This window comes from Phyllobates terribilis, unplaced genomic scaffold, assembly GCF_046119375.1.
Source record: "Phyllobates terribilis strain yellow unplaced genomic scaffold, ASM4611937v1 Scaffold_3__8_contigs__length_932513732, whole genome shotgun sequence".
NCBI classification, from domain to species: domain Eukaryota; kingdom Metazoa; phylum Chordata; class Amphibia; order Anura; family Dendrobatidae; genus Phyllobates; species Phyllobates terribilis.
The window spans coordinates 43712759-43733891 of record NW_027362763.1 but is presented as its reverse complement, the minus strand read 5'-3'; the positions used below and the strand labels follow the sequence as shown (position 1 = coordinate 43733891).

Here is a 21133-nt window from a genome sequence, read left to right as displayed (position 1 = left end):
TTCTCCACCTGGCTTCTTTACTTTCTCTCTGCTGACATTCCCACAACCATCATGGGCGATTTCCACATCCCCACTGACACTCGCCAGTCAGCAGCATCCAAACTCCTGTCGCTTACTTCATCCTTTAGACTTACTCAGTGGTCCTCCTCAGCCACCCACACAGAGGGACACACACTAGACCTCATCTTCACCTGACTCTGCTCCCTATCTAACCTCACAACCTTCCCCCTACCCCTATCTGACCACCATCTCCTCACATTCTCATCCCTGTTCTCCTCACCTGTCACCCATGTCCGGCAGCTAGCACAACCCGCAGAAACCTTGCACATCTAGACACTCACACACTCTCTGACTCTGTTCTACCACTGACATCCATATCTTCACTTCATGACACAGACAGCGCCACTGCTTTCTACAATGCCACTCTCGCATCAGCTATTGGCTCGGTTGCCCCTCTTATGCATGGCAGAGCACGACGAGCCAACAGGCAACCCTGGCACAACAACCTCACTAAACAGCTTCGACAAGCGTCCAAGGTTGCGGAGTGGCTTTGGAAGAAAACACATTCTAGAGATGGCTTCACTGCATTCAAACAAGCAACGCTCGCATTCAAATCAGCCCTCACCTCTGCTAAACAGTCCTACTTCACAACCCTCATATCTTCCTTATCCTACAACCTCAAACTTTTATTCAACATTTTTAACTCTCTCCTCCGCCCTCCACTGCCCCCTCCGACCTCCGTCATGTCTGCTGAGGACTTTGGCAGACACTTCAAAAACAAGATTGACCAAACACGTCAAGTCTTTACTGTCCGACCACCACAACCCCTTTGTTTTCCAGACCATTGCCCTTCCCCCATAACCTCCATCTCCAACATCAATGAAGGAGACCTTAATTCTCTCCTCTCCAAATCCCACCTCACCACTTGTGCACTCGACCCCATCCCATCCAACCTCCTCCCCAACCTCACTCCCACACTCATCCCATCCCTAACCCATCTCTTCAACCTATCACTATCTTCTGGTACCTTCCCCGCTGCCTTCAAACATGTCACAATCACGCCCATCCTCAAAAAGCCATCCCTCGACCCAACCGCCTTGTCCAGCTATCGCCCCATATCGCTGCTCCCATTTGTCTCCAAACTCGTTGGATTTTCCTCCTATTTCTCATCTAACTCTCTCTTCGACAACCAACAATCTGGCTTCCGCCCCCACCATTCCACCGAAACTGCCCTTACCAAAATCACCAATGAGTTACTTACAGCCAAAGCTAACAGACAATTCTCTGTACTCCTTCTTCTTGACCTGTCCTCTGCTTTCCATACAGTTGACCATTTCCTCCTACTACAGATCCTCTCTTCCTTTGGCGTCAAAGACCTTGCCCTATCCTGGATCTCCTCATACCTTTCTAACCGCACACTTAGCATCTCCCACTCCCACACTACCTCCTCACTACGCCCCCTCTCTGTTGGAGTCCCTCAAGGCTCTGTCCTAGGACCCCTACTCTTCTCAATCTATACCCTTGGCCTGGGACAGCTCATAAACTCCCATGGCTTCCAGTACCATCTGTACGCTGATGACACCCATATCTACCTCTCTGGCCCAGATGTCACCTCTCTGCTGTCCAGAATCCCAGCATGTCTATCAGCCATATCCTCCTTCTTCTCCTCCCGCTTCCTCAAGCTCAATGTGGACAAAACTAAATTCATCATCTTTCCTCCATCTCCCATATCTTTCCCACCTGATCTTTCTATCACAATAAATGGCATCACACTTTCCCCTGTACCGGCAATCCGCTGCCTCGGAGTAACCCTTGACTCTGCCTTGTCCTTCAAACCAAACACCCAAGCTCTCCCCACCTCCTGTCGCCTCCAGCTCAAAAATATTTCCAGAATCCGTCCTTTCCTCAACCCTCAATCTACTAAACTGCTTGTGCATGACCTCATCATCTCCCGCCTGGACTACTGCAACATCCTCCTCTGTGGCCTCCCTGCTAACACTCTCACACCCCTCCAGTCCATCCTCAACTCTGCTGCACAACTCGTTCATCTCTCGCCTCGCTACTCCTCTGCTATCCCCCTTCTCAAATCTCTTCACTGGCTCCCATTCCCCCAGCGTATCCAGTTCAAACTACTAACACTGACCTACAAAGCCGTCCATAACCTCTCTCCTCCGTACATCTCTGAACTAATGTCCCGATATATTCCCTCACGTAACCTCCGGTCCTCCCAAGACCTCCTTCTCTCCTCCACGCTTATTCGTTCCTCACGCAATCGCCTCCAAGATTTCTCCTGACTATCCCCCATCCTCTGGAATTCTGTGCCCCAACACGTCCGATTATCCACCACATCCGGATCCTTCAGACGGAACCTGAAAACCCATCTCTTCAAGAAAGCTACAGCCTGCCATGACCCCGCTGCCTCCTCAACACCGGAGCTGCTGCAACCCCTCAACCTACTGTCTCCTTCCCCACCATCCTGTAGAATGTAAGCCCCCAAGGACAGGGTCCTCTTCCCTCCGTACCAGTCTATCATTGTTACGGAAAAGAGGAGGGTATGAGGGGAAATGGAAAGTCAGCTCACCATTCAGTTGTCGGAACAGGTATCTAGGAAATCCTCAGTAACCTTCGACCCGGAGGCGCTCGTGTCAGGAGCGTGAAGACAAAAATGGGGAAAAAAAAGGGAAAAAATCCTCCAGCGAAAAGAAAAAAAAAAAAATGTATTTAAAAAAATACGTTCTTTATTAATCCGTCATAGGAAGATTAAAAACATGCAAACACCTTTAGGACATCCAAGGAACAGAGATGTTTGCATGTTTTTAATCTTCCTATGACGGATTAATAAAGAACGTATTTTTTAAAAAAAAAAAAAAAAAATTTTATTTCACTGGAGGATTTTTTCCCTTTTTTCCCCATTTTAGTCTACCATTGTTAGTTCATCTACTGTGATATCTGTATCTGGTATGTAACCCCTCCTTATGTACAGCGCCATGGAATCAGTGGCGCTATAGAAATAATAATAATAATAATAGGTCCATGGTGGTCTAGGATAATGACATTTTTTAATAGTTAGGTCACTGGTGGTCTAGAGCAATGAAAACGTTAATATCTCTGGTGATTTAAGGCAGAAATTGGGTTACTAGCTAATTCTCTGGTGGTCTAGACTGAAAGTCCCAATCATGAACCAGGAAGCTCAGGATGAACAGTGCTAAAACTTTTATATAAAAGCCTTTTGTGACGGGAGTTAGTTACCCCATCCGCAGATGTCCAATCTTCTTCTGCAGGCCCCTGACATGGAAAGGCTTTTCTTACACTTGGATATATAAAATATGACTATCGCACAGTGTCTCCAAGATGACCTTAACTTTTATTCTCACAAGCAGGTTTTATAGGGAATCACACAGGCTATTTTTAGCACCCATTGTTCTCACCAGATAATACCCACAGTAGGCTCCCAGACAGTAGTTATGCAACAACCCATTAATCAGCACATTGTCTGTTTGCCACTGCTAAGTGAGCACAGGAAGGTGGGGGCCAGGAGTGCTTCGCTCACATAACAGAATGTTCAACAATATGCGATCCACAATATTCACCCCACTTTATAACATTATGTCCCATTAGCTGCATAGGCGCTACGACAACCCCCATGTGGCAAAATCCTGGAGTACGGGGTTGATCCGTCACACCTTCTAACAAAAATTCTGTGTTTTTCTTCCCCAGGGTCGGCTGAGGAAGGGCTGGTACGACTGGTGAACGGATCTGGTCCTCATGAAGGACGCGTTGAGGTGTACCACGAAAAGCGCTGGGGTACGGTGTGCGATGACGGCTGGGATAAGAAGGACGGGGATGTGGTGTGCAGGATGCTGGGCTACAAGGGAGCAGAGGAGGTGTACCGGACCGCCAAGTTTGGCCAAGGTAAAAAGGAAAAGTGTAGTTTGTCTTTTTGGCTACTCTATAAAAAAACTTATTAGTAAAGATAACAGTCCCATCAGGGAGGGGTCACTTTGATACTTGCTAACTATTCTATTAAAAATACCCTCAAATCTGCGTATATAAAGTAGCCAGCCAGAAAAGTTGGAGAGTGTCATGGGTATTTTTTTATTCAAATCTGACATTGCAATGCCAATTGCCCGCTTGCACAAGAATTTTCGCATCTAATGGACGCCATTTCGAGGGCGGCTGAGGGCTGATGTTATTAGTCTGGGAGGGGGCCAATATCCAGGACCCCTTCTTAGCCTATTAATATCAGTCCAAAGCTGTCTGCTTAGCCTTTGCTGGTTAATAAAAATAAGGGAGACCCCACGTTATTTTTTTTTGGGTCCACTCTTTTTAATAACTAGTAAAGGCTAAGTACACAGCTGTGAGCTTATGAATAGCCTAGGAAGCTCCATGTTTATTGTCCCCTTCCCAGACTATTAAAAGCAGCTGTCAGCTGTCTGCTTTCCCTCAGCTGATTAATAAAAATAAGGGGGACCCCACGCCAGTTTTATCTTTTATTTATTTTATTATTATCTAAATACATGTACAGTAAACTACACACGCCCTGCAATGATGATACATCTCACTGATATATTTCTATTTATTTATTCTATCTATTCTATCTATTCTACTCTGACGGTTCACTCTGTGAATTTACTGTACTCGGCTGATGAAATGTCAGGTTTCCTATCAGATGTCAGGCTGTAGGACTTTCTGGACTGTCAGATGTCAGGCTGTAGGGCTTTCTGGACTGTCAGATGTCAAGCTGTAGGACTTTCTGGACTATCAGATGCCGGTCTGTCTGACTTTCTAAATTATCAGTTGCTGGGCTTTCCAGACTATCAGGTGCCTGCCTGTCAGATGTACTGGAGTATCAGATGCCGGGCTGTTGTACCTTTTGGAGTATCAGATGCCGGGCTGTTGTACCTTTTGGACTATCAGATGCCGGGCTGTTGTACCTTTTGGACTATCAGATGCCGGGCTGTTGTACCTTTTGGACTATCAGATGCCGGGCTGTTGTACCTTTTGGACTATCAGATGCCGGGCTGTTGTACCTTTTGGACTATCAGATGCCGGGCTGTTGTACCTTTTGGACTATCAGATGCCGGGCTGTTGTACCTTTTAGACTATCAGATGCCGGGCTGTTGTACCTTTTGGACTATCAGATGCCGGGCTGTTGTACCTTTTGGACTATCAGATGCCGGGCTGTTGTACCTTTTAGACTATCAGATGCCGGGCTGTTGTACCTTTTGGACTATCAGATGCCGGGCTGTTGTACCTTTTGGACTATCAGATGCCGGGCTGTTGTACCTTTTAGACTATCAGATGCCGGGCTGTTGTACCTTTTGGACTATCAGATGCCGGGCTGTTGTACCTTTTGGACTATCAGATGCCGGGCTGTTGTACCTTTTGGAGTATCAGATGCCGGGCTGTTGTACCTTTTGGACTATCAGATGCCGGGCTGTTGTACCTTTTGGACTATCAGATGCCGGGCTGTTGTACCTTTTAGACTATCAGATGCCGGGCTGTTGTACCTTTTGGACTATCAGATGCCGGGCTGTTGTACCTTTTGGAGTATCAGATGCCGGGCTGTTGTACCTTTTGGAGTATCAGATGCCGGGCTGTTGTACCTTTTGGACTATCAGATGCCGGGCTGTTGTACCTTTTGGAGTATCAGATGCCGGGCTGTTGGACTTTATGGACTATCAGAAGACGGCCTGTTGGACTTTCTGGATTGTCTGATGCTAGGCCGTCAGACTTTCTGGACTATCAGATGCCGGGCTGTCAGACTTTCTGGACTATTGGGTGCCGGGCTGTAGGACTTTCTGGACTATTGGATGCCGGGCTGTAGGACTTTCTGGACTATTGGATGCCGGGCTGTAGGACTTTCTGGACTATTGGATGCCGGGCTGTAGGACTTTCTGGACTATGGGGTGCCGAGCTGTAGGACTTTCTGGACTATTGGATGCCGAGCTGTAGGACTTTCTGGACTATTGGATGCCGGGCTGTCAGACTTTCTGGACTATTGGATGCCAAGCTGTTGGACTTTCTGGACTATTGGGTGCCGAGCTGTAAGACTTTCTGGACTATTGGATGTCGGGCTGTAGGACTTTCTGGACTATTGAATGCCGGGCTGTTGGACTTTCTGGACTATTGGATGCCGGGTTGTTGGACTTTCTGGACTATCGGATGCCGGGCTGTTGGACTTTCTGGACCATCGGATGCCGGGCTGTTGGACTTTCTGGACCATCGGATGCCGGGCTGTTGGACTTTCTGGACTATCGGATGCCGGGCTGTTGGACTTTCTGGACCATCGGATGCCGGGCTGTTGGACTTTCTGGACTATCGGATGCCGGGCTGTAGTGATCTGACAGCTGGCCGCAGTCTGCGGTATCCAGGATACATATACATTATTATATAAGTGTGCGGCCCGTGTCCTCCCACCAGATGGGAGTCATTAGGGTCCGCGGTGCGGAGCGGCGCAGCACATTATGGGGGTTTTCCTCCGTGTAACGAGCCGCGGCGCTCGGAGCTCTCGTTACTTTCTCCCGGGTCTTCATGTAATTACTCGTCAGGATGCGTCGGGTTATAATTTTCTTCTTAGATTTCTGCACTTCAAGGAGAGAACAAGAATCCTGCGCAGAATAAAGATCACATTAACCCCTGAGAGACTGACACACAAGACCAGCGCACTCGTCTCCTGAAATACGCTGTGCTGTGGAGTCACCAGAATGAGCGAAGACCCCCTGTTCAGGCCCCCTACCCATAGAGCGCGTTGCATGGCATATCACACATATGGCAGATACACATGTTTGACTGGTGGTCTGGACACGTGCGGAAATAGTAAACCGCGCCGCTCGGAGATTTGCTCCACAGATAAGGATCTGGCGCTGAACATGTGGGTGATTGCAAACAAATCCCGGGTGACTGACAGCGGCGCGCAAGCGAGTGCGGCCGGCGGCTTTCTACAGCTCCTCGTATCTGGATTACAATCTGATGACTATAAACAGAGGAGGCCGCTACAGCTTTAAATATACAAATCACCATGAATTGCGCGGTATGCGGCCCGCGGGCGTCCTGTGTACTCACTATAGTGCCTGTCACCCCATGCGGGAGGAGCAGATATTGGGGTTCATGCATCAATTCTGCAAAACAAAACCATCAATCCGCCACATTGGGCCAATTTGCTGACCATAGACCGACACCACAACATGACCCCATTATTATATCTATTCCCAAAATGCAAAAAAACAGGTATTTTATAGAAAAAATGGGGACAGAGGAGTATGGAGGGGATAAAGGGGTCTGGATGGGATGGAGGATTCTGTAGGAGGGGGACAGAGGAGTTTGGAACGGACAAAGGGTTCTGGAAGGGACAGAGGATTCTGTAAGAGTGGGACAGAGGAGACTGTTGGAGGCAGAGGAGTTTGGAGTGGAGAAAAAGGGTCTGAAAGGGACAAAGGGGACTGGAGGAAGTCAGAGGTTTCTGTAGGAGGGAGACATGGTTCTGAAGGGAACAGAGGAGTCTGGAGGGGACAAAGGGGTCTGGAAGGGAAAGAGGATTCTGTAGGAGGTAGACAGAGGATTCTGGAAGAGTGGGACAGAGGAGACTGTTGGGAGCAGAGGAGTCTGGAGAGGACAAAAGGGTCTGGAGGAGGTCAGAGATTTCTGTAGGAGGGAGATACGGTTCTGGAGGAAAAAAAAGGGTCTGGAGGGAGCTGAGGAGTTTGGAGGGAACATAGGAGTCTAGAGAGAACAGGGGCGTTTGGAGGAGACAGAGGGGTCTGGTGGGCTCGATGGAGTTTGGCGGGAACAGAAGAGTCTGGACAGAACAGAGGAGATTGGAAGGGACAGAGTAGTCTGGAGGGGACCATGGAGTTTGGAGGAGGGGAACAGAGAAGTCTGGAAGGAACAAAGGAGTATTCAGGGAAAAGATGAGTCTACAGGGGACAGATGTGTTTGGAGGGAACATAGGAGTCTGGAGAAGAACAGGTGACAAAGAAGTCTGGAGGTTGGGAAAATAGGAGTCTTGAGGGGACACTGGACTATGGAGGAGTCAGGAGTATGGAGGAGGAGAACAGAGGAGTCTGGACAGAACAGTGGAATTTGGAGGAGGACAGAGGCATCTGGAAGAGGGTAACAGAGGCGTCTTGAGGGGACATTGGACTATAGAAGGGTCAGAGGAGTCTTGAGAAGGAGAACTGAGTAGTCTGGAGCAGGAGGACACGGGTCTGTAGAGGTATGAGGAGTTTGTGGGGTATGAAGAAGACTGGGGAGTCTGGAGCGGATGGAAGAGTCGGAGGACAGAGGAGTCTGGCAGTGGAATTCTCTTCAATCATCTATGAAGCTCATGGACACGGAGCCTTCGAGCGTCTCTCATGTGGTCATTCATTAATAAAACATTGTCAAAGTGAGCTCTCTGTCAGCTCCTCACTGACCAACCTGGCACAAGGAGGGCCACATAATTGCATGTAATACATCCGTGTTCGTACAGATGGATGCTTTGGGCACCCGGACCACCTGTACAATGGGATCCAATAGTAGGAGGTTCTAGGACTTTCCTGGACTTGGATCACAATTAAACATCAACAAAATCCCCCTGGATCTCAGACCATTACTGGTCGGACACCGTTATGCGTTCCCAGCCGCCGCTTTCCATGAGTTCTCCCTTTTTGGCACAGAATGAGACTTGATCCGAGGACTGTTTATACTAAGTGATTGGTGACGGCTCAGTAATGAGACCTGCTGGCCACAGATGGAGCGGAGTTTATTACCATTAATCGTAATTAATAAACATAACGCTGCTCCGTTCCCAAGAGGCCGATGGAAAGTGTTGACAGGCACATTAATTCTGGGAGCCGGTAACGAGCTGATACATTTCTCATTACAACGTCTTCTTATAAGGCATGAATGACGATTAAAGACAAGTTATATGGAACATCTGTCTGCAGCATTCGGGAACACGTCACTCAAGGTCTGCTCACCAACATGAGGTCATCTTCCAACGTTTGAGATTTTCAAAAAGACCTCTGACCCGGTGGTGGCTGAACTTCCATGGTCAGAGCTCCATTCCTTGCCCCAGGGACTAATTCTTCTTGTAGAGATCAAGAAAAACTTCGGAAGTCAACGGGACAAAGCTGCCATGAGAAACACCTTGAACAAATCGAACCAGAAGCCTACTCTGTAGTTACGAGGACTGGATAAATTGGTCATGATTCTTGGGCTATCTACAGGAGACATTATTTCTGGAGGAGGGACATTTTAGATGCTTGGAGAAACTACTGAAGAAGTCCTTCTATTGACCGCAGGGAGCCCTTGACCATGAAGGTATCAATTGTTAGGCCAAATATTGAAGCTGGAAGACCCCTTTAGCCTCTTCCTGTGAATACTTGAACTATTATGACCTGATCCAGTGAATGGATCCGAAAATTCATACTTGTTAGTATTTCGAGATGACCTTACCTGATACTCGGCTCCTCTGCAATACAAATGTCCTTAATAAAGACCATTTTTGGTCAAAACATTGGACCTTTTCTTCTCGGATCAAAATAAAATCTTAACTTATTGCATCGAGTTCTTCATTCTCTATCATCATTTCAGGCCTTAAGTTTTCACCTACATGAAGTCAGGACTTTGGTTCTTTCCTCAAGCGCATACATTTGAGGAGCAGTAGTGCCGTTATTTCCTCCAGAATAGTGATGGCATTGGTTACAGGCTCCAGTGAGCTCTGCTGGGGCCATAATCTGGACGTGGAAAGACCATCATTTCACCATAAACTGGCCATGACCAGGTGCTCCCCACAAGATTTCAGACAGAGGAATAAAAAAAATGATTAGAAGAGCTGTCCAACAGCCAAGGACCATCTGTGGAGATCTACAGAAAGACCTGGAATCAGCAGGTACAATTGTTCCTAAAGAAAATTATAAGTAATGCACTCACCCTCCATGGCCTGTATGCACGCTCACCACACAACCTCCATGGCCTGTATGCACGCTTACCACACAACCTCCATGGCCTGTATGCACGCTCACCACACAACCTCCATGGTCTGTATGCACGCTTACCACACAACCTCCATGGCCTGTATGCACGCTTACCACACAACCTCCATGGCCTGTATGCACGCTCACCACACAACCTCTATGGCCTGTATGCACACTCACCACACAACCTCCATGGCCTGTATGCACGTTCACCACTCAACCTCCATGGCCTGTATGCTCGCTCATCACACAACCTCCATGGCCTGTATGCACGTTCACCACTCAACCTCCATGGCCTGTATGCTCGCTCATCACACAACCTCCATGGCCTGTATGCACGTTCACCACTCAACCTCCATGGCCTGTATGCTCGCTCATCACACAACCTCCATGGCCTGTATGCACGCTCACCACACAACCTCTATGGCCTGTATGCACACTCACCACACAACCTCCATGGCCTGTATGCACGCTTACCACACAACCTCCATGGCCTGTATGCACGCTCACCACACAACCTCCATGGCCTGTATGCACGCTTACCACACAACCTCCATGGCCTGTATGCACGCTCACCACACAACCTCCATGGCCTGTATGCACACTCACCACACAACCTCCATGGCCTGTATGCACGCTTACTACGCTACCTCCATGGCCTGTATGCACGCTCACCACGCAACCTCCATGGCCTGTATTCACGCTCACCGCACAACCTCTATGGCCTGTATGCACACTCACCACACAACCTCTATGGCCTGTATGCATGCTCACCACCCAACCTCCATGGCCTGTATGCACGCTTACTACGCTACCTCCATGGCCTGTATGCACGCTCACCACACAACCTCTATGGCCTGTATGCACGCTCACCACACAACCTCCATGGCCTGTATGCACGCTCACCACGCAACCTCCATGGCCTGTATTCACGCTCACCGCACAACCTCTATGGCCTGTATGCACACTCACCACACAACCTCCATGGCCTCTATGTACGCTCACCACCCAACCTCCATGGCCTGTATGCACGCTTACTACGCTACCTCCATGGCCTGTATGCACGCTCACCACACAACCTCCATGGCCTGTATGCACACTCACCACACAACCTCCATGGCCTGTATGCACGCTTACTACTCAACTTCCATGGCCTGTATGCACGCTCACCACACAACCTCCATGGCCTGTATTCACGCTCACCGCACAACCTCCATGGCCTGTATGCACACTCATCACACAACCTCCATGACCTGTATGCACGCTCACCACACAACCTCTATGGCCTGTATTCACGCTCACCACACAACCTCTATGGCCTGTATTCACACTCACCACACAACCTCCATGGCCTGTATTCACGCTCACCACACAACCTCTATGGCCTGTATGCACACTCATCACACAACCTCCATGACCTGTATGCACGCTCACCACACAACCTCTATGGCCTGTATGCACGCTTACCACACAACCTCCATGGCCTGTATGCACGCTTACCACACAACCTCCATGGCCTGTATGCACGCTCACCACACAACCTCTATGGCCTGTATGCACGCTCACCACACAACCTCCATGGCCTGTATGCACGCTCAGCACTCAACCTCCATGGCCTGTATGCTCGCTCATCACACAACCTCCATGGCCTGTATGCACGCTTACCACACAACCTCCATGGCCTGTATGCACGCTCACCACACAACCTCCATGTCCTGTATGCACGCTCACCACACAACCTCCATGGCCTGTATGCACGCTTACCACACAACCTCCATGGCCTGTATGCACGCTCACCACACAACCTCCATGGCCTGTATGCACGCTTACTACGCTATCTCCATGGCCTGTATGCACGCTCACCACACAACCTCCATGGCCTGTATGCACGCTTACTACGCTACCTCCATGGCCTGTATGCACACTCACCACACAACCTCTATGGCCTGTATGCACGCTCACCACACAACCTCCATGGCCTCTATGTACGCTCACCACCCAACCTCCATGGCCTGTATGCACGCTTACTACGCTACCTCCATGGCCTGTATGCACGCTCACCACACAACCTCTATGGCCTGTATGCACGCTCACCACACAACCTCCATGGCCTGTATGCACACTCACCACACAACCTCCATGGCCTGTATGCACGCTTACTACGCTACCTCCATGGCCTGTATGCACACTCACCACACAACCTCTATGGCCTGTATGCACACTCACCACGCAATCTCCATGGCCTGTATGCACGCTTACTACGCTACCTCCATGGCCTGTATGCACACTCACCACGCAATCTCCATGGCCTGTATGCACGCTTACTACGCTACCTCCATGGCCTGTATGTACGCTCACCACACAACCTCTATGGCCTGTATGCACGCTCACCACACAACCTCCATGGCCTGTATGCACGCTTACTACTCAACTTCCATGGCCTGTATGCACGCTCACCACACAACCTCCATGGCCTGTATTCACGCTCACCACACAACCTCCATGACCTGTATGCACACTCACCACACAACCTCCATGGTCTGTATGCACGCTCACCACACAACCTCCATGGCCTGTATGCACGCTTACCACACAACCTCCATGGCCTGTATGCACGCTCACCACACAACCTCCATGACCTGTATGCACGCTCACCACACAACCTCCATGACCTGTATGCACACTCACCACACAACCTCCATGACCTGTATGCACACTCACCACACAACCTCCATGACCTGTATGCACACTCACCACACAACCTCCATGGCCTGTATTCACGCTCACCACACAACCTCCATGGCCTGTATGCACGCTCATCACACAACCTCCATGACCTGTATGCACGCTTACTACGCTACCTCCATGGCCTGTATGCACGCTCACCACACAACCTCCATGACCTGTATGCACACTCACCACACAACCTCCATGGTCTGTATTCACGCTCACCACACAACCTCCATGGCCTGTATGCACGCTCATCACACAACCTCCATGGCCTGTATGCACGCTTACTACGCTACCTCCATGGCCTGTATGCACACTCACCACACAACCTCTATGGCCTGTATGCACGCTTACCACACAACCTCCATGGCCTGTATGCACGCTCACCACACAACCTCCATGGCCTGTATGCACACTCACCACACAACCTCCATGGCCTGTATGCACGCTCACCACACAACCTCCATGGCCTGTATGCACGCTTACTACGCTACCTCCATGGCCTGTATGCACGCTCACCACACAACCTCTATGGCCTGTATGCACGCTTACCACACAACCTCCATGGCCTGTATGCACGCTTACCACACAACCTCCATGGCCTGTATTCACGCTCACCACACAACCTCCATGGCCTGTATGCACACTCACCACACAACCTCCATGGTCTGTATGCACGCTTACCACACAACCTCCATGGCCTGTATGCACGCTCACCACACAACCTCCATGACCTGTATTCACGCTCACCACACAACCTCCATGGCCTGTATTCACGCTCACCACACAACCTCCATGGCCTGTATGCACACTCACCACACAACCTCCATGGTCTGTATGCACGCTTACCACACAACCTCCATGGCCTGTATGCACGCTTACCACACAACCTCCATGACCTATATGCACGCTCACCACACAACCTCCATGGCCTGTATGCACGCTCACCACACAACCTCCATGGCCTGTATGCACGCTTACCACACAACCTCCATGGCCTGAATGCACGCTCACCACACAACCTCCATGGCCTGTATTCACGCTCACCACACAACCTCCATGACCTGTATGCACACTCACCACACAACCTCCATGGCCTGTATGCACGCTCACCACACAACCTCCATGGCCTGTATGCACGCTCACCACGCAACCTCCATGGCCTGTATGCACGCTCACCACACAACCTCCATGACCTGTATGCACACTCACCACACAACCTCCATGGCCTGTATTCACGCTCACCACACAACCTCCATGGCCTGTATGCACACTCATCACACAACCTCCATGACCTGTATGCACGCTTACTACGCTACCTCCATGGCCTGTATGCACGCTCACCACACAACCTCCATGACCTGTATGCACACTCACCACACAACCTCCATGGCCTGTATTCACGCTCACCACACAACCTCCATGGCCTGTATGCACGCTCATCACACAACCTCCATGGCCTGTATGCACGCTTACTACGCTACCTCCATGGCCTGTATGCACGCTCACCACACAACCTCTATGGCCTGTATGCACGCTCACCACACAACCTCTATGGCCTGTATGCACGCTCACCACACAACCTCTATGGCCTGTATGCACGCTTACCACACAACCTCCATGGCCTGTATTCACGCTCACCACACAACCTCCATGACCTGTATTCACGCTTACCACACAACCTCCATGGCCTGTATGCACGCTCACCACACAACCTCCATGGCCTGTATTCACGCTCACCACACAACCTCCATGGCCTGTATGCACACTCACCACACAACCTCCATGGTCTGTATGCACGCTTACCACACAACCTCCATGGCCTGTATGCACGCTCACCACACAACCTCCATGACCTGTATGCACACTCACCACACAACCTCCATGGTCTGTATGCACGCTTACCACACAACCTCCATGGCCTGTATGCACGCTCACCACACAACCTCCATGACCTGTATGCACACTCACCACACAACCTCCATGGTCTGTATGCACGCTTACCACACAATCTCCATGGCCTGTATGCACGCTCACCACACAACCTCCATGGCCTGTATGCACACTCACCACACAACCTCCATGGCCTGTATTCACGCTCACCACACAACCTCCATGGCCTGTATGCACGCTCATCACACAACCTCCATGGCCTGTATGCACACTCACCACGCAATCTCCATGGCCTGTATGCACGCTCACCACCCAACCTCCATGGTCTGTATGCACGCTTACCACACAACCTCCATGGCCTGTATGCACGCTTACCACACAACCTCCATGGCCTGTATGCACGCTCACCACACAACCTCCATGGCCTGTATTCACGCTCACCACACAACCTCCATGGCCTGTATGCACACTCACCACACAACCTCCATGGTCTGTATGCACGCTTACCACACAACCTCCATGGCCTGTATGCACGCTCACCACACAACCTCCATGACCTGTATGCACACTCACCACACAACCTCCATGGTCTGTATGCACGCTTACCACACAACCTCCATGGCCTGTATGCACGCTCACCACACAACCTCCATGACCTGTATGCACACTCACCACACAACCTCCATGGTCTGTATGCACGCTTACCACACAACCTCCATGGCCTGTATGCACGCTCACCACACAACCTCCATGGCCTGTATGCACACTCACCACACAACCTCCATGGCCTGTATTCACGCTCACCACACAACCTCCATGGCCTGTATGCACGCTCATCACACAACCTCCATGGCCTGTATGCACACTCACCACGCAATCTCCATGGCCTGTATGCACGCTTATTACGCAACCTCTATGGCCTGTATGCACGCCCACCACGCAACCTCTATGGCCTGTATGCACGCCCACCACACAACCTCTATGGCCTGTATGCACTCTCACCACACAACCTCCATGGCCTGTATGCACACTCACCACGCAATCTCCATGGCCTGTATGCACGCTCACCACACAACCTCCATGGCCTGTATGCACACTCACCACGCAATCTCCATGGCCTGTATGCACACTCACCACGCAATCTCCATGGCCTGTATGCACGCTTACTACGCAATCTCCATGGCCTGTATGCACGCTCACCACACAACCTCCATGGCCTGTATGCACGCTTACTACGCAACCTCCATGGCCTGTATGCACACTCACCACACAAGACTCCATTGCTGACCAAAAAGCATGTTCAAGAGCGTTTACAGTTTGCTCAACAACATTTAGACAAGCCTGTGAGATACAGGGAGAATATAGTCTGGTCAGATGAGACCAAAATTGAACTCTTTGGATGCCATAATACACACCATGTTTGGAGGCCAAAAGACACTGCATATCACTTCAGAAAAATACCATACCAACAGTGAAGTGTGGAGGTGGAACATCATGGTGTGGGGCTGTTTTTCAGCAGGACACTGGCAAACTTCATATGATTGAAGGGAGGATGAATGGACAAATGCACTGAGACAATGCTGATAATAATCTGCTGCCATCTTTCAGGATGATGAAGATGAAACAATGGTGGACATTTCAGCAAGACAGTGATCCCAAACACACAGCCAAGGAAACTCTCAATTGGTTTCAGAGAAAGAAAATAAAGCTGCTTGAATGGCCGAGCCGATCACTTGATCTGAATCCAATAGAAAATGTATGGAAAGAACTAAAGCTCATAGTTCATAAAAGGACCATGGGACCTTCAGGATTTGAAGAGTGTTTGTGTGGAAGAATGGGCTAAAATCACTCCTGAGCAATGCCTGCGACTAGTTTCTCTGTACAGGAGGCATCTTGAAGCTTCATCACCCACAAAGCACGAGCCGATACCTGCAGGTCATTATTGGAAAATACTAATTGCCCACTAAGATCAGAGGAGAATGAAGCCACTTCCATGAATACTTTTGGCCACGAGGGTCTTCTGAATTCAGGAGCCATTCATTTGCTCTCTGAGGGGTTTCTCACTGTACTGTATGTGCATATTACATGACCTCGGCTGGAATATTTCATACCCAGCTAAAATGAAATCTCAACATGAGAATGAAATGTGGTGGGTAACACTGATTTTTGGTCGTAGGATTATTTTCTGTTGCCGGGCCGCTCTTTGTATAAGTGGATCTATTGACTTTCTCGTACTCACGTTCCTTCAGAATAATTGCTATAAATTGTGTTTAGTCTGAGGATCTGGCAACAAGAAAGACTCAATTAATCCCACGTACAAACACGTTTCCCTCTGCCCTTCCACAGTCCGAGAGAGGTGCCGAAATGCAAAACGATGCCAGCTAACACAGCCCTTGTGTGCCAGGGTACGTGCCAGGGTTTGTGTACATTACACATGAAAAGCTCCATCAGAAGAATGAAACCAAACCGGACAAAATAAAAAAGCCAAATGTTTTGAGAATTTCTGGAACTAATGGAATGGAACAAGGGGGTAAAAATAATTTCGATCACCATGGATCTTGCCAACTCTTCTAGCGAAGCCCTGTGTGGCTCTATAGACCAGTGTTTCTCAATTCTTCTAAGCTTAGGCCTGTCATCATCATAAATTGCAGTAAAATTGTACCCTCTAAGGATATGATACTACACTATCTTACAACTTCGGAACACTCAGCGTTTGGAAAGTATGTATTCCCTCTCTAGAGACAAGCATAATGGGTGGAGAGTTGAGTATATACTGTAGACCATAAAACCTCCAGACCAGTTATGACCGACATAGATGGGTCACAGTTGTCCATTGCCCTAGAAGTGTTCAATACGAGAACCCAAGGACAAGCTTCATTGGCATTAAAGTGTCCTCGCCACCAGTGCTCTGGGGCAGGGTCATCATGTGCTCCATCTCCGGGCAGGAGAACCTCGTCTTCTGTCACCTGTCCTTTTTCTTCTATACGGTCTTCTTCTATGCTATGTACAGTACATCCTCCAGTTCATCTCTCAGCACCGGAAATGATGGTGTCTGAGAATTTGTCAGCCATGATATTTCTACACGTTCCTCCTGACTTGGCCCAATATGAACAGAACTCAGTCTAGAACTCAGAGTTACAAATCTGGAGCATGTGCAGCCCCCATAAATCACTAGGAGGATATGGAAATCCCAGCAATCACTATGATTTACAACAACTTCATGTTACAACTCAAAGAGCCACCGCACTAACTGCTCGATCAGTCTAAATGTGGGATAATACACACAGTGATGTCACAGTACAGGGATAATACACACAGTGATGTCACAGTATAGGGATAATACACAGTGATGTCACAGTACAGAGATAATACAAACAGTGATGTCACAGTACAGGGATAATACACACAGTGATGTCACAGTACAGGGATAATACACACAGTGATGTCACGGTACAGGGATAATACACACAGTGATGTCACACTACAGGGATAATAAACACAGTGATGTCACAGTACAGGGATAATACACACAGTGATGTCACACTACAGGGATAATAAACACAGTGATGTCACAGTACAGAGATAATATACACAGTGATGTCACAGTACAGAGATAATACACACAATGATGTCACAGTACAGGGATAATACACACAGTGATGTCACAGTACAGAGATAATACACAAAGTGATGTCACAGTACAGAGATAATACACACAGTGATGTCACAGTTCAGGGATAATACACACAGTGATATCACAGTACAGGGATAATACACAAAGTGATGTCACAGTACTGAGATAATACACACAGTGATGTCACAGTACAGGGATAATCCACACAGCGATGTCACAGTACAGAGATAATACACACAGCGATGTCACAGTACAGGGATAATAAACAGTAATGTCACAGTACAGGGATAATACACACAGTGATGTCACAGTACAGGGATAATACACACAGTGATATCACAGTACAGAGATAATACACACAGTGATGTCACAGTACAGAGATAATACACACAGTGATGTTACAGTACAGAGATAATACGCACAGTGATGTCACAGTACAGGGATAATACGCACAGTGATGTCACCGTACAGGGATAATACACACAGTGATGTCACAGTACAGAGATAATACACACAGTGATGTTACAGTACAGGGATAATACACACAGTGATGTCACAGTACAGGGATAATACACACAGTGATGTCACAGTACAGAGATAATACACAGTGATATAACAGTACAGGGATAATACACACAGTGATGTCACAGTACAGGGATAATACACACAGTGATGTCACAATACAGGGATAATATACACAGTGTTGTCACAGTACATGGATAATATACACAGTGATGTGACAGTACAGGGATAATATACACAGTGATGTCACAGTACAGGGATAATACACACAGTGATGTCACAGTACAGGGATAATACACACAGTGATATCAAAGTACAGAGATAATACACACAGTGATGTCACAGTACAGAGATAATACACACAGTGATGTTACAGTACAGAGATAATACGCACAGTGATGTCACAGTACAGGGATAATACACACAGTGATATCACAGTACAGAGATAATACACACAGTGATGTCACAGTACAGAGATAATACACACAGTGATGTTACAGTACAGAGATAATACACACAGTGATGTCACAGTACTGAGATAATACACACAGTGATGTCACAGTACAGGGATAATCCACACAGCGATGTCACAGTACAGAGATAATACACACAGCGATGTCACAGTACAGGGATAATAAACAGTAATGTCACAGTACAGGGATAATACACACAGTGATGTCACAGTACAGGGATAATACACACAGTGATATCACAGTACAGAGATAATACACACAGTGATGTCACAGTACAGAGATAATACACACAGTGATGTTACAGTACAGAGATAATACGCACAGTGATGTCACAGTACAGGGATAATATGCACAGTGATGTCACCGTACAGGGATAATACACACAGTGATGTCACAGTACAGAGATAATACACACAGTGATGTTACAGTACAGGGATAATACACACAGTGATGTCACAGTACAGGGATAATACACACAGTGATGTCACAGTACAGAGATAATACACAGTGATATAACAGTACAGGGATAATACACACAGTGATGTTACAGTACAGGGATAATACACACAGTGATGTCACAATACAGGGATAATATACACAGTGTTGTGACAGTACAGGGATAATATACACAGTGATGTCACAGTACAGGGATAATACACACAGTGATGTCACAGTACAGGGATAATACACACAGTGATGTCACAGTACAGGGATAATACACACAGAGATGTCACAGTACAGAGATAATAATCACAGTGATGTCACAGTTCAGGGATAATTCACACAGTGATGTCACAGTACAGGGATAATACACACAGTGATGTCACAGTACAGAGATAATACACACAGTGATGTCACAATAAAGAGATAATATACACAGTGTTGTCACAGTACAGGGATAATATACACAGTGATGTCACAGTACAGGGATAATACACACAGTGATGTCACAGTACAGGGATAATACACACAGTGATGTCACGGTACAGAGATAATACAAACAGTGATGTCACAGTACAGGGATAATACACACAGTGATCTCACAGTACATGGATAATATACACAGTGATGTCACAGTACAGGGATAATACACATAGTGATGTCACAGTACAGAGATAATACACACAGTGATGTCACAGTACAGGGATAATACACAAAGTGATGTCACAGTACAGGGATAATACACAGAGTGATGTCACAGTACAGGGATAATACACACAGTGATGTCACCGTACAGGGATAATACACACAGTGATGTCACGGTACAGGGATAATACACACAGTGATGTCACGGTACAGGGATAATAAACACAGTGATGTCACGATACAGGGATAATACACACAGTGATGTCACGGTACAGAGATAATACACAGAGTGATGTCACGGTACAGAGATAATACACACAGTGATGTCACGGTACAGGGATAATACACAAAGTGATGTCACAGTACAGGGATAATACACAGAGTGATGTCACAGTACAGGGATAATACACACAGTGATGTCACAGTACAGGGATAATACACAGAGTGATGTCACAGTACAGGGATAATACACACAGTGATGTCACAGTACAGGGATAATACACAAAGTGATGTCACAGTACAGGGATAATACACAGAGTGATGTCACAGTACAGGGATAATACACACAGTGATGTCACCGTACAGGGATAATACACACAGTGATGTCATGGTACAGGGATAATACACACAGTGATGTCACGGTACAGGGATAATACACACAGTGATGTCACGGTACAGAGATAATACACATAGTGATGTCACAGTACAGAGATAATACACACAGTGATGTCACAGTACAGGGATAATACACAAAGTGATGTCACAGTACAGGGATAATACACAGAGTGATGTCACAGTACAGGGATAATACACACAGTGATGTCACAGTACAGGGA

General features: G+C 48.1%; 1 protein-coding gene across 2 annotated transcripts in view; it reads left to right on the top strand.

Moving 5' to 3' along the window:
• Window positions 1–21133, top strand: part of SCARA5 (scavenger receptor class A member 5) — an 813283-nt gene that overhangs the window by 740065 nt on the left and 52085 nt on the right. For both annotated transcript variants that reach the window (XM_073673833.1, XM_073673832.1), the window contains exon 8: window positions 3718–3912. In XM_073673833.1, the coding sequence (XP_073529934.1) occupies window positions 3718–3912 (195 nt within the window). The remainder of the gene's footprint in view (window positions 1–3717; window positions 3913–21133) is intronic.